General features: G+C 38.1%; 1 protein-coding gene across 1 annotated transcript in view; it reads left to right on the top strand.

Moving 5' to 3' along the window:
• Nucleotides 1-15,236, top strand: part of LOC102811807 (chromosome unknown open reading frame, human C11orf65) — a 46,065-nt gene that overhangs the window by 23,337 nt on the left and 7,492 nt on the right. Inside the window, exons 5-6 of the mRNA XM_006833960.1 lie at nucleotides 6,763-6,893; nucleotides 12,645-12,815. Coding sequence (XP_006834023.1) covers nucleotides 6,763-6,893; nucleotides 12,645-12,815 — 302 coding nt within the window. The remainder of the gene's footprint in view (nucleotides 1-6,762; nucleotides 6,894-12,644; nucleotides 12,816-15,236) is intronic.

Genomic DNA, 15,236 nt, shown 5'->3' with positions numbered 1-15,236 from the left:
TCTAGCTTCAGAAATGCTTAGCATGTTCTTCTTTTTGGTTTTCTGACTGCAGATCTTTGCACATTTTGTTGTAATATTTGGCTTTATCTTCTCTAGCTGTTCTTTGAAATTTTCTGTTCAGCTCTTGTACCTCCTCATTGCTTCAATTTGCTTTAGCATCTCTATGCTAGAGAGTTTTGGGAACAAAAATATCTAAAGAGACAAGATTAGGGCTGTCGGGTGGATGGGGTAAGGTTTCCTATTATAATTTTTATAGTACAATCCTTGCTTCCCTTGTAGAATAAGCAGTTGTATTGTCATGATGGTAAAAAAATTCCTCAGCACAACTTCCCTTGCCTTTTTCTCACAAACGTAGTTTTCCATTTTCTTAAAACGTCTTCATAATAAGCCCCTGTATTTGTCCTGTGTCCTTTGAGAAAATCTATGAAGATTACGCCATTGGAATTTTGCCCTCTGAGCTGATCTCTGTGCCTTGAATATGACTGACTCAGAAGAACCACTCAGAACCCACTGTTTCCATTAGACCTTTTGTTTTTTGGAAGTCTAGGCTTTCTAATGAGACTAATGTATTAGTGAGAGAACTTGTCTGCTGCCATTCACTGATTATAAAGGCATGTTTTTATGTGAAATAAATCCATGCATATATGAACTGGGACCTTAATAGTAATACATTTTGACTTACCCTGGTGTAGTGATATTTATGTTGTCTTAGTTGAAAAAGTTTGTTCGTTAATGTTGGGAAAACCCCTATGTCCAGAATTGGGAGAAAAAAAATCCTTTCAGAGTTTAGACAGTATATTTTTCTCTCACTGAGAATCTCTGTAGAGAGATGAATCAGACCAACTGATAGGAAGGTTGCTTGCAATATAAAGGACAGAACACGTTAGATTAGAAAGTGACACAGGTGTCAGAATGGAAAGTTCATAACGTGGGAAGTTACACCATGTCAAAACGGCAGTTTTATAGTTAGAATCAGTTCAGCTGAACAAACCCCCATAGTAATAGTTGCTTAACCCATGCTTACCAGTCATATAAAAGTCTGAAGCTACCTGGTCCAGAACTGACATGATATTTCCTGGTGTTCAGGGACTCAATTTCCATTCCCAAAGCCATGTGTTGGGAGACCTTGACTGCTCCACCTCTAGCCATTACAGTCACATTACAGCCAGCAAGAAAGAAATAGTCAAACATTTAAATATGCCTGTGGCACTGTAGGATAAGCACTGGACTGCTAACCGAAAAGTTGGAGGTTAAAACCCACCAGCTACTCCTCGGAAACCCTATACAGGGTCACTATGAGTTGGAACCAACTCAACAGTAATTTACAACAACAACCAACAACAGACACATGCTTAGCTTAAAAACGCGGGGGAGGGGGGAATGATTATGTTATGGAAAAAAAGGGAGAACAAACATTGGAGAAAAATAGTCTCTGATACATATTCCAATTCCATTCTGCCACTAGCCCTTCCTATATAGAGCACCATCAGTAATCATTGTTCTTTTTAACAATTTTAAGTGACATTGTGCTAGCCACAGGCCTGCTGCTTTCTTACAGGCATCTTTATGAAAATTAGACAAAAGCACCCCTCCTGATGGACCATTTATGTAAAAATACTCTCTCTAGGCAAATTCAAAAGAGGTGCTCTCGCTTGCTGGACACAGTTCTTTGAGAACATGGCTTGGTAAGAGGTTAGCACTTTTGTGTGAAGAAAGAAAAGATGCTTCTTGCTCTCTTCCTCCTCTGCTCTGTCTTTCCCACTAGATTGATGTTTTCTAACATATCTTTTAAGGGAGGTACAGTCAGAGATCAAAAGACAAAAATGTAAATAATAGAATTTTCCATGTTTCCCAATGTATTGTTTCTTTTTCATGTCTTCCCCCTTCTCATCAAGAATTTCAACTTTTTAAGTTATTATACCTGAGCTTTCTTCTGGCCTTCTTCCCTACCTTAGATTCCTATGGCTTAATCTTTCTGTTCTTTAACCTTGCTATTACTGCCTATGGGAAATCTTACTGTAAATTCAGTAGTTTATTTATTTGTTCCTGGTTTATTCTTTTTCATTCTACCCTCATTAATTATTCCAAAACTTTTCAATCCTCTATAATTCCAAAATAGTAGTATACTTCCTTACTGTTTCCAGATGGCTTTGCTTCCTCAGTGAAAAACACTTTCAGAATTCTTATACCAGTCTTTTTTCCTTTGCTCAGCTATATCTTTTCCTTATTTTCTGATCCCGTATCTTCTCAGCACTCCCAACTGTTTCTCTCAATAGTCACTTCTTATTTCGTCCCACTAGCCCTTTCCTGCCTGCCTGCAGTAATTATCCCTGGACCTGCAAAAGTTATATCTGCCATGTTTTCTCTTTCCTACCCCAAAACCCACTGTCATTGCATTGATTATGACACATGTTAATTCTGTTTTTTCCATCCACTCAATTCTCAATTCTCTATTATTAGCCTCAGTGGTCCTGTCTTAGGCTGGGTTCTCTAGAGAAGGAAAACCAGTGAAGCCTATATAGGTATATATATTTAAAAAGAAGTTTATATCAAGTAAATGGCTCACAGTTATAGAGGTGAGAGAATCGTAAGCCCAGACCAGGTGAACCATTATCCGCAGAGGAGCCCAGCAAGCAGATGAGCAGAAAAACAATAGAGTAGGCCACAGGTTCAGGTTCAAAGGACAAGAGGTTGGAGAGCGACCCAGATGGAAGATCCAGATCTTGCATGTCCATTTATTGGGAGCAGGCTGCTTATAGCCAGTCATCATAGAGTTATCTATGCCTATATTGGGTTTCACCATGAGGATAACCCTATCTCAATTGCCAAGCCACTGGGATTCCTGGCCCAGCCAAGTTGACACAAAACCTTAATTATCACTCGTCCCATTCTATATAAGCTACTGTTTCAAAGGTCATCAATGGTGTCTTGGTACCGAATCCTTGCCTTATTCTTCTTGGTACCTCCAAAGCACTTGAAATTGCCAAACATTCCTTTCTCCAGACTCTCATGACCTTCCGGTCTCCTTTTACCTTTTTGCCTCTAATTTTCTGGTTTCTTTTCTTGTGATTTATACAGATAACTATGTATCATGGTTTTTGCCTCTGAATTCTCTGTATTTTGTCTTTTGGCTTACTTAACTCCTTTCATGGTTTCATGACCCCAGACAACTTTCAAATATACTAAACCGAGAGCTTCTTGATGGTGGGTCATTGTCTCTTTAATGCCTAATATAGTACCTGGTGCATAATAAACATTCAGTACTTGAAAGAATTAAGACTTTCTTCTTAATATCAATTTTATATGTTTAATTGGTACTCTATCTCAAATTGAATTAAAAAAAAATACATAACGTGACCTTAGTATTGTACAGTTTTCAGATGGTCAATGCAATGCCTGAATGATTTTATGCTTTATTATTCTTGAATCAAACTTTTTTTTTTTTACAAAAGCTCATAGCTGATATATCTTCATATTCACACTCATACTCTGTGATGAAATATTTTGTTATTGTTATTGCTCATTCAAACCACCATTATCAATAAGTTCAAAATTATCCTCACCATGAATTTACATTTGTAACTGGATTATACATAATGTTATCATATATCTTGTATCAGAGGACAAGATAATAAAACACATACTCAAAACTATGACTACATAGTTTTCTAGGTCTGCCAGTTGTTATATAAGTAAAATTGCTAGTCTAGAAGTTGAAGTAGACAAAGAACAAACATTTATATTTTCCTAACTTTCTTTGGCCATTGGAAAGTATTGCAGAGTGTTGTATTTGTTTGTTTCATTGATTCTGTAGCACACTGTGACTCCTTCTGCTTTGACACCAAGTCTCAGAAGCTATTTTTTATCCTGAGTGTTTCTCCACTTAGATAGCATTGTTGTAGGGGGTATAGGACCACTTTTCCTTTAAGTCAGTTGCTCAGTTGATGTATCTACTTTTTAAAAAAAAAGAGCAGTCTAGTTACCACTTCTCTGAATAAGAAGGTGAGGTCTGTATGCTAGCTCTGAGGCGAAATCTGATGTAACTCTGCCATCTTGAAATGTAGCATCTTTCAACATCAATATCTTTCTGTGACTACCTGAGCTCCAGCAGAATTGAAATGAATTAACTACTGGGTATTTTAATTTGGTTTAATTTAAAGATCATCAGAAGTAGCAGAGGATAGTGGTGATGCCATAGTAGAATTTGTGCCTTCCTTGTGGGAGACCTGGGATTGAATTCCTGCCAACACACCTCATGGGTCATCTGTCAGTAGTGGCTTGTGTATTACTATGATGCTGTGCAGGTTTCAACAGAGCTTCCAGACTCAAATGGCCTAGGAAGTAGGATATGACAATCCACTTACAAAAATCAGCCAGTGAAAACCTATGGCTCCAATGGCAGAGCTACCACTGATTGTGAGAATGACCCAAGATGGTAGCATTTCCTGTTTGTGTATGAGGTTACCAGGAGTTGGGGATGGCTCAATGGCAACTAACAATACCAAGTTTTATATTCATTTTAAAGTATTTGCAAAACACCAGTTGTTGTTGTTAGGTGTCATCGAATCAGTTCTGACTCGTAGCAGCCCTATATAGAGTTTCTGAGGCTGTACATCATTGTGGGAGCAAAAAGCCTCATCTTTTTCCTGCAGAATGGCAAGTAGGTTTGAAGCACTGAATTTGTGGTTCACAGTCCAGTGCTTATTGTACAGAGCCACTGCACTCCCCACAGAACCCCAGCATGCATATGTAAACAATTACTAATTTTTTCTACTATCACAACCTTCAAGTAGACTTCAAAAGATATTATTTTCCCTAGAAAATTGTTGGAGCACTGGTAGCATAGTGAGTTAGGAGTTGGGCTGCTAATCACAAGGTCAGCAGTTTGAATCTACTAGTTGCTCTACAGGAGAGAGATGGGGCTTTCTGTTCCTGTAAAGATTTACAAACTCAGAAACCCTAAACAGGGTCACTATGAGTTGGCATCAACTCCATGACACAAAGCCATCACCCCAAAAGATTGTTGTTCATTTTAAAAGCAATGGTCTCTGTAATGCTATGGAAGTTCAGAAGAGAATGAGATGAATGAATTTGGAATAAAGACTTAAATTATACTTTAAGTAGGATATGCACAATTTGAAAAGATGAAGAAGGAGGCAAGGGGACCTGGGAATAGCATGAATAAAATTTTGGAGACTGGAATGCCTATTATAGAGTCTGCTGAATAGATTGATACCATTGAGGACATTTGTATCAAGAAATAGTGGTTATGGCCAGAATGTAAAGTGCCAAATGAAAGAATTTAAAGTCATGGTGTGGCGTTATAAACACTAGACTGCTAGCCACAAGGTTGGCAGTTCAAATCCACCAGCTGCTCCTTGGAAACCCTATATAGGGTTGATATGAGTCAGAACAATAACAACAAAACAGTAGAGATCAATTGAATATTTGATATGAGAGCAGACATGAAAAAATATTATTTAGGAAGACTGATCTAATGTGTGTATGTGTGTGTATGGAAGGAGTGGGTAGTGGGTAGAGGGAGCAGTGAATTGGAAGTGGGAAAATAATCTACCAGTTAGGAAGTAATGTTACTGGTGGCAATGGGAAGAAGAAGACCCAAAGGCGGGGCGAAATGGAAGTACTGGTGCCTCCCTGAGTGTTAAAAGCATTGTGGTGGAAGTTATGAAAGAATCGAAGAATGAAATAGTTTCACAATCCCCCATCCTGAGACTTCTGATTTCAAATAGCCAGTACTTCCTTCCTGTTTTAGACAGAAGTTCCACTAAAAACATAACTGCACGAGGTCCCCTCAGAATGTGAAATTAGAATCCCTAGGCCATACAAGCAAACCCACAAAATCTCAGGGCATAATGAAGGGACTTTTATGTTTCTGGAGAGTGTCTGTACTTCTTGAGAATTAGGGTCTTCAAGAATCAATACCACTAAGATTAAGTAAGGTCTGTTCATGTGAGAATGTGACAGTCTCTCTCTCTCTCTTTTTTTTTTTAATGTTTTATTGTGAATTACATGATAGTTTACATGGGGGAACTTTAGTTTTACATTCATTCCATCGTATATCATCTCATTGCCATGGTTCCAATCCCCTCCGTGCATCATCAACCACTCAAAGGGTATATCCCAGAAACCCACCCCCTACACTTCCCCCTCCTTCTCCCAGTTTTCAGCCCACAGTCCCTTTCCCTCTCTGGGTCCAAAGTTCCCAGTGGCTTCATCACTCCACATCATCATCTCTGCCTCCATCTCAGGCATCTCTGTTTCTCTAGGTAGGGTCTCGCTCTCGGCTCTTCTCCGTTGATGGTCCCAGAGGTCTCCGCTCCTATCCTGGAGATTTAATCACTCCCTTCCTTGTTACAAAACTTCTACCTTTGCATTTCCAACCCTCATAGTCAGTCCTGATAAGCATTATTCACTACAGTATCGAGAATGTGACAATCTCTTAAAATATGTTGATTTATTTGTTCAAAAAATATTTAGTAACTATTTCAGTTTACTGGTACTTTGCAAATATCTCTGTGGCATGTGTATCTTCTTTCTGGGAGACATTTACCTTTGAGGGCTCAAAGTACTACTTACTCATCACTTAATTACAAATACATTAAATGAATTTATCTTCCCCTCTGTTTACATCCTGTCATGTTCTGGCTGAAATCTTCTTGCACAGAAGTTCTTTTCTATACCCAGGTAGCCTCACAAGCAGTATTTCAAACTTTTGTACATTAATTTTTCATTTCTCAATAGTTTTGGATGCCTAGTGAAGATGTTATGCTGGAAGACAAAAGAGAAAGCAAATTCCATTTCTCTAAACTAAAGAGAAGGAAAGATTTGGAAAAGAAAAGAAAAATTAGAAAAATAGAATGGATGCAGCATATGTAAGTTGATGAAATAGTTATATTTGCTAATGAAGTATAGAGTATTTTTAAATTTAAAATAATTTTTATTGTAATTTAATTGAATTTTTTCAGAACCAATTGATTTTCCATTCAACAGTTTATACATTTTGTTTCGTGACATTGATTGCAATTGCCCACAATGTAACAAAACTCTTCTGACTTACTTCCTGTGTTTACTTACCATTTCCATTCTTCCTTCTTTCAGATCATTTCCTGCCTTCTGAACTTTATCCCTGGGCAAAATGCTGCCCTTTTGACCTCTTATGGTTGATTGCTCTAAGGTGTAAATACCTCCCTGGAGTTATTTATTGCTCACCTAAAAACTAGCCTGTCTATTGTTTGAGTAGAAGGTGAGCTATGGAGGTAAATTCATTTCCAGACCTGAAGGGTGATCAAGGGCCATAGTCTTAGGGATTTCACCAGTCTCTACCAGACCAGTAAGCCTGGTCTTTTTTATAATTTTGAGCTTTGTTCTACATTTTTCTCCCATTCTGTCCATGACCTCCCATTGTGATCCTTTTCCGAGTGGTCAGCAGTGGTAGCTAGGCACCATCTAGTTTTTCTGGTCTCAGGATCAAGCAGGCTGAGGTTCATGGGTACATTAGTCCTTTGTACTGATTGTTTCCAGGCATCTTTTATTTTCTTCACTCTTCTTTGCTTTGAACAGGGGATAACCAATAGTTTTACCTTAGATGGCCACTCAAAAGCTTTTAAGAACTCAGTTGTTACTCACCAGAGTACGATTTAAAACATTGCCTTTGTGGACTGTGTTCTGCCAATTGACCTAGGTATCCCCTGAAACTGTGGTTCTGAGCTCCAAAACCCAGTGACTAATTCCGTTAGGTATTTGGTTATGACTCAAAAGTTTTCATAACTTTACTTACTGTATTCTCTATTATATTCATGAATGTATTTGCAGCACCTATGGAGGAATATTCTCTGTCATTCCTGAATGAATATAGTCCCATTCACCTTCCCACCCCTGTTCAGCTTGCATGTTTACCTATGTACCCACTTGTAGATCACAGCTATTACTGTTAATGCAGGGTTGTGTGTGTACAATATTTACCTTTAACTCTTGTGCTCTTCCCAGTGTCTGCCTTAATAATTTTGTGCAGACCTCCCCCTTATTGTATAATGTATTTCTTTTCACCCAAGTTACTAAGTGTCTACCCTCTAATTTATTTTGGTAAAAGAGCTGAACAGAACTTTTCAAAGAGCAACTCAAGAAGACAAAGTCAAGTATTACAATGAAATGTGCAAAGACCTGAAATTAGAAAACCAAAAGGGAAGAGCATGCTCAGCATTTCAAAAGCTGAAAGAACTGAAGGAAAAAAAAACAACAACAAGCTTTGACTTTAAATATTTATGGATTCTATGGACAAAATAGTGAATGGTGCATTAAAAGAAGATGGAAGGAAAACACACTGTACCAAAAAGAAATGATCAATGTTCAACCATTTTACGAGGTAGCAAGTGATCAAGAGCCAATGGTACTGAAGGAAGACGTCCAAGGTTAACTGAAGGCATTGTCAAAGAACAAGACTCTGGTAATTGATGAAATCTTTGAACCAACTGAAATCTTTGAACCAACTGATGCAGCCCTAGAGACACTTTTCATTTATGCCAACAAATTTGGAAGATGGCTACCTGGTCAACTGATTAGAAGAGATCCATATTTATGTCCATTTCAAACACAGATGGCCCAACAGAATGCAGAAATCATAAGAAAACATTGTTATATCATTGTTCTTGTTGTTAAGTGCCACCGAGTTGGTTCCAACTCATAGTGACTCTGTATAGGGTTTCCGAGGTGGTGAGCCTGAACCACCAACCTTGTGGTTCAAATTGACCTTGCAGTACAGCGCATTAACCTACAACTCCACACCAGGACTCGTTAATATCATATGCAAGTAAAATTTTGGTAATGATAATTAAAAAACGATTGCCACAGTACACCAACAGGGAACTGCCTGAAGTTCAAAGTGGAATTCAGATGAGGACGTGGAGTGAGGGATATTATTGTGCTGCTGACGTCAGATAGATCTTAGCTGAAAGCAGAGAATACCAGAAAGATGTTTACCTGTGTTTTATTGACTAAGGTTTTCGACCTTATAAGCTGTGGAAAACATTATGAAGAATGGGTATTCCAGAACACTTAACTGTGCTCATCAGGAACCTGCATATAGATCAAGAGGCAGCTTTTAGAACAGAACAACAGGATTGGAGGAAGACTCATTAACAACTTGTGCTATGCAGATGATACAACTTGCTTTCTGAAAGCAAAGAAGACTTAAAATACTTATTCATGAAGATCAAAGACCTCAGCCTTCAGTATAGATTGCACTTCAATGTAAAGAAAACTGGGGCAGTAAATAACATCATGATAAATAGAGAAAAGGTTGAAATTGTCAAAGACTTCATTTTGTTTGGATCCACTATCACTATGGCATCAGTCAAGAAATCAGATGATGTATTGCAATAGCAAATCTGCTGTACAAGACCTCGTTAAAGTGTTCAAGAGCAAAGATATCAGTTTGAGGATCAAGGTGTGCCTGACCCAATCCATAGTATTTTCAGTAGCCTCATATGTATGTGAAAGTTAGACAATAAATAAGGAAGATCATAGAAAATTTGATGCATTTGAGTTATGGTGTTGGAGAAGAATATTAAAAGTACCATGGACTACTAGAAAAACAAACAAATTTGTGTTGGGTGAAGTACAAGAATGTTCCTTAGAAGCTAGGATGGCTAGACTTTGTGTCTCATGCTTCAGACATATTATTAGAAAGGACCAGTTCCTGGAGAAGGATATCATGCTTGGTAAAGTGAAGGGTCAGCGAAAAAGAGGAAGACCCCCAATGAGATGGATTGGCACAATGGCAGGGCAGCAACAATGGGCTCAAGTGTAACAATGATTGTGAGAATGAAGCAGGACCAGGCAGTGTTTCATTCTGTGGTGTATAGGGTCGCTATGGGTTGGAACTGACTCCACAGCACCTGAAAATAACAACAACCCTCTAGTTAGTGATTTACCCAATATTTTAAATTTAAAAAAATAATTACATATTAGTTTTAAAAGAAAACATATTATAGTTATGTTTTAAAAAATACATACAAAGCAAACATTCAATACACATTAAATACAACTAGGTGCCTGACACTGTTAATCTCTGTGATATAAATGGGAAAATGTATAGTGTTTGACATCAAGAAAATGATAATCTGTTGGAATGTCAAAAAAGAAAATACGTGTTTACTATTATGCATTAAATAACTTCAGTTTGTTCCTTTAGACACACCCTAAACCCTTCTCCATTGTTCTTTCTGCCCCAAGAGACTGACCTTAATAGATTATAACAAGGGTCTTCTGTGCCCTCAGTTTTCAGTTCGGTTCATCAAATGGGTAAGAGATGAGAGAAGGGGAGAAAAGTATCTGAGTGGTATTTTTCCTCTGTTCCTTTACTGTGATGATAACTTGAACTGACTGTACCTCTTAATCAAAGATACTGCACCTCTTAACTGACTCAATGACTTGCTCTTTTAGTTTCTGGTTACTGTTTTCTTCAGTAATTACTTCAGACCTAGAGCTAGTACTAGCTCAGTGATACTCACTCTGGGTTATTGCATTATCCCTACACCAGTGAGTTTCTGGATGTGCGATTCCTGTGCACCCAGACTTTTATAAGTAGTAAACTTTCCTTGAGTTAGCCTACATTGAGCATGCCATTTGTTTCTTATTGAGACACTAGCTGATGTAGTAATAGGTATCAGGTAAGAACCCCAGGAAATATCATTTTAAATCTGGACTTGGGTTAGTTATGTATTCTAAAAACATACGTAATTTTCTTACATGGGTAATAGGACACACATAATCCATAGCCTGTAGTGGCATAATGATGACTCAGATTATGAATGATGGAAGCATAAAGCAAAATGAAAATGGCAGGCAAGGCTTTGGATGACTGACAGAGATACTTAGTCTTTATGACATCAATATTGATTATAAAGTCTGTAGAGTAACTTCACTTCTTCTTATGGTTATAAGTAGTATACACAGGGAAAAGGTAAATATCATATTGCAAAATTCTCTCATATGATCTCTAGCATCATTTCTATCACATGGGTGATCCTGCTGGTATTTAAAATACAGGTGTCATAGCTTCCAGTATCACAGCCACACACAAACTACCATAGTACAACAAACTGACAGACAAGTGTTGGAAATTTTTAAAAATTTAAAAATAATACTATCAGGCAGTTAAGTAAGATCATGTCTGAACTTCACAAGAGAAGAAGAAATAAAGATTTGTAGGACTTCTGTTTCAGACCTTGATAGTGTATCAGGGCTAGATTTACCCACCTACTTTAAATAAAAGGAGTTCTGGTAGCGTAGTGGTTATGAATCGGACTGCGAAACTTAAGGTCAGCGGTTCGAAACTACAAGCCGCTCCGCGGGAGAAAAATGAGGCTTTCTACTCCCGTAAGGATTTATACCCTCGGAAACCCTGTACAGGGTCGCTATGGGTCGGAACCGACTCGACGGCACTTAACAACAACAACTTTAAATAAAAATTTTAAAACAAACAGATAAGGTAAAATGTTTTTAGATGCTGGACAATGGGGAACTCAGGACAACGATTTTGGAAAGAAATGAGCCTTAGATTTGTTCCATCTTGCTACTTAGAAAATTTCTAGGCTGCAGTGCAGGAAGGGGTATCCAAACAGAACCCAAAGGCCTCTCTGAACTGAGTTGGCAGGTTAGAGTTTGTGGAGGCCAAGTGGCTAAAATTCACAGAACAGGTGAGCAAAAAGGAAAAAGCTGCAGAGACAGAGTGAGCGAGCACATGCACACGACAGTGATCAATAGCTCTGGAAATCTGCAGGTTACCTGCCAGTCTCCAGTTGAGCACATGCACGTGAGGAAACCACCTGAGCAAGAGAGAGACCAGGGGAAAGGATCAGGTAAACAATCCTTGGAGCTCACACAGGGTTAGGAATACTTCATGTTCCAACCAGCAGGAAGGGAAAGACCTCCTAACATGACCAGAAGTGATTCCTCCTATGAGCACTGCCTCAGAAGTTGTTCATTGGTGTGTGTGCCGAGTAGAACTGCACTCCAGAGGGCTTTCAGACACAGATCTACAGTCCTGTCTTCCAAGACACATCTGGGTATCTGGTTTCAACCACCAGCCTTATGCTTAGTAATCCAGTGCTAAAGCATCTATGCCACAAAGGGAGCCCTTTGAAAGAATTAAACAAGACAAAGTATGAAAAACATCTGGCACAAAGAAGGTGTTACTATTGTACTTCTCTTTACTCTTTCTTTCTATCTTTTTCTTTTCTCCCTTCCCTTCCCTCTTCCTACCAGCCATTAACCAGGTAATCTTATAAAAGTTACTTAACTTCTCCAGGATTTAGTTTCCTCACCTATAAAGTTCATTGGTTAGCTAATTGATCCTTTCAGCTCTAGCATTCTAAGATTCAGTGATTTCATAACTTACTTTTATTTTGTATCCTTAAAATGTAAGTATTAAGAGATGATTTTGAAATGATTCCTTTGTGGTTAATATCCTGTCACATAGAGAGATACTAGTTTAGATACATCTGAGTGGTAGAGGATAAAAACTTAATTTCATAATTAAATAGTGCCATAACATATATCAATTACATCTACTGGTAATCACTGATTTCAAAGAGTTTATGCCTCCTTTGCTTTCCTCTGTTTAGGTACTACGCAGGAAGTCTAGCAGCTAAGTCAACAAATCGTGAAACTCTAGATTTAATTCACACAGCAACAAAAGGGCTGCTAAGAGCTATTGAAGATGGTGGAATCAATTCTGTGATGGAATGGGAAGTGGATGAAATACTGAACTGGACAAATGCACTGAACTTTGATGAGTAAGTATATGTTCCTATTCTTGGCGAACAAGGGCAGCCATCAGCTTATGTACTTTCTGCCTAACATTTTCCACTCCCAAGTTAATTTTTTTTTTTAATTTTTTACTTTTTATTGTGAATTGAGTGGAGGTTTACAGAGCAGATCATCAGTTTCACATTCAACAAATCATATACTTTGCTTCATTACATGGTTGCAATTCCTTCCATGCACCAACAGTTGACAGCATTGACCTCTATTCACTTTAACCACTGCATTCCTTCCTGTGTCTTCTGCCACCCTATCTTTCCTCCACCAACCTCCTTCTGGTTGTATATTGCCTGCCTCATCACCCATGTCAATGCATGTCTACCCTCTAGTACATATATTGAAAAAACCACACAGGGCTATATATTCTGGAAGCCAGTCTCCTGGCCGCCAACACACAGCCTTTCTCTTTCTGTGAGTCTGGAGTCCTCAGCTACTCAATCTCTCCATGACTTCACCTCTGCCTACATCTGGTGTCACTGCTTCTCTGGTTTGGGTCAGCTCATGCTCTTCTCTCTTGATGGTCCTAGGATCCTCTGTTTCTGGAACCAAGTTAAATCTTGATACCTACCACAAACATAATCTTCCAAAAATGAATATTTATTGTTTATAAAGAAAAGAAGAGGAAATAAGGAAGAAAAATTTTAAAGGAATAATCTAAAAACGGGGACAATGTCAACTTAGATGTTCATAATTTTCAGACTATTCTCATACCATAGTCTTTATTCTATTTTTAACTTTGGGGGTTAGAAACAACCCTAAGAACGTGAAATTAGTAATATATATAATTTTCTCAATCTATATTCCCTCATCATTCTGTTAGAGATACTTTTTTAAAGTTTAAAACTTTCAGTGACACATTATGTCCTTTAAATAACATTCTTAGTATTTTTGTGTGTATGTGGTAGAAATTAGAAATAGCTAAGATAGCCATTAGAAAAATGCAAATCACAGCCACAATGAAATACCACTTCACACACATTAGGATGACTATAATTAAAAAGGCAAGTGCTGGCAGGATGTGGAGAAATTGGAATCCTCATACACTGCTAATGGGAATATGAAATAGCTGTGGAAGACAACCTGGCATTTTTTCAAAAGGTTAAGCACATAGTTACCATGTGATCCAGAGGTTCTACTCGTAGGTATGAGGAGGCATCAAAAAGTTAATGGGGAAATTCTGTTATCTTTTAATTCCATTATCCATTAAAATTTTTTTAAGACACCTTGTATATATGCTCAAAAGAAATGAAAATATATGTCCACACAAAACTCATACAGGGATGTTCATAGCAGCTGTCCTAGTTACCGAATGCAGCTGGAATGAAAACGTACCAAAAGTAGATGTCTTTAAAGAACAGAAATTTGTTTTCTCGTAGAAGTCTGAATCCAAAGAATGGCCAGAGGGGAAGGTCCTTCTTTGTCTTTTGCCAGCAACTCTTGGTGTTCCTGTGCTTATAGATGTATGTCCTGTGGCGTCTTCCCCCTCTGGATAGTCTGCTCTTTTTATAACATAGAAGTGATTAGGTTTAGGACCCATCCAGCTCTAGTATGGCCTCATTAACATAACAAAGAAGTCCTGTTTCCAAATAGGATCCTCTTCATAAGTACAGGGGCCAGGACTTCAGTATATATATTTTGGGGAAATAATTTAATCCACAGCAGCAACATAATAACCAAAATGTAGAAACAACCCAAATATCCATCAGTTGATGAATGGATAAGTAAAAGAAATTAAGTACTGACACATACTACAACATGGATGAACACTGAAAACATGATGCTAAGTAAACAAAGTCAGTCACAAAAGATCATATATTGTATGCTTCCATTTATATGAACTAGCCAGAGAAAGCAAATCTGTGTTGGGAGAAAACAGATTAGTTGTTGCCAAGGACTGGGGGTTGGGAAAATGGTGAGAAGTGATGGCTGAAGAGTGTGGGTTTTGGTGGTGTTGTTGCTGTTAGGTGCCATTGAGCTGGTTCTTACTCATAATGACCCTGTGTACAACAGAACAAAACACTGCCCAGCCCTGTGCCCTCCTCATGAGGTTTCTTTTACGGATAGTAATGTTCTAAAGGAGTCCAGGTGTGGTGCTGGTGGCTAATGCATCAGACTATAAAGTCATTTGAACTGCAAGGTTGGTGGTTCAAGCTCACCAGCTGCTCCTTGGAAACTCTATACAAGGTCGCTATGGGTCAGAATCGACTTGACGGCACTTAACAACAACAATGTTCTAAAATGAATTGTCCTGATGTATGCACAACTTTTATAGTGAATATTCTAAAAGACATTGAATTATACACTGTAAATGAGTGAAATGTGTGGGGTTTTCTTAATGTTGATCAACAAGCTGTTAAAATATTTAATATTTACTAAAGTACCATAGGAGCTCT

Source organism: Chrysochloris asiatica, unplaced genomic scaffold (genome assembly GCF_000296735.1).
Source record: "Chrysochloris asiatica unplaced genomic scaffold, ChrAsi1.0 scaffold00008, whole genome shotgun sequence".
In the NCBI taxonomy this organism is placed as follows: domain Eukaryota; kingdom Metazoa; phylum Chordata; class Mammalia; order Afrosoricida; family Chrysochloridae; genus Chrysochloris; species Chrysochloris asiatica.
Note: the sequence above shows the minus strand (reverse complement) of the source record. Positions and strands in the feature narration are given on the sequence as shown.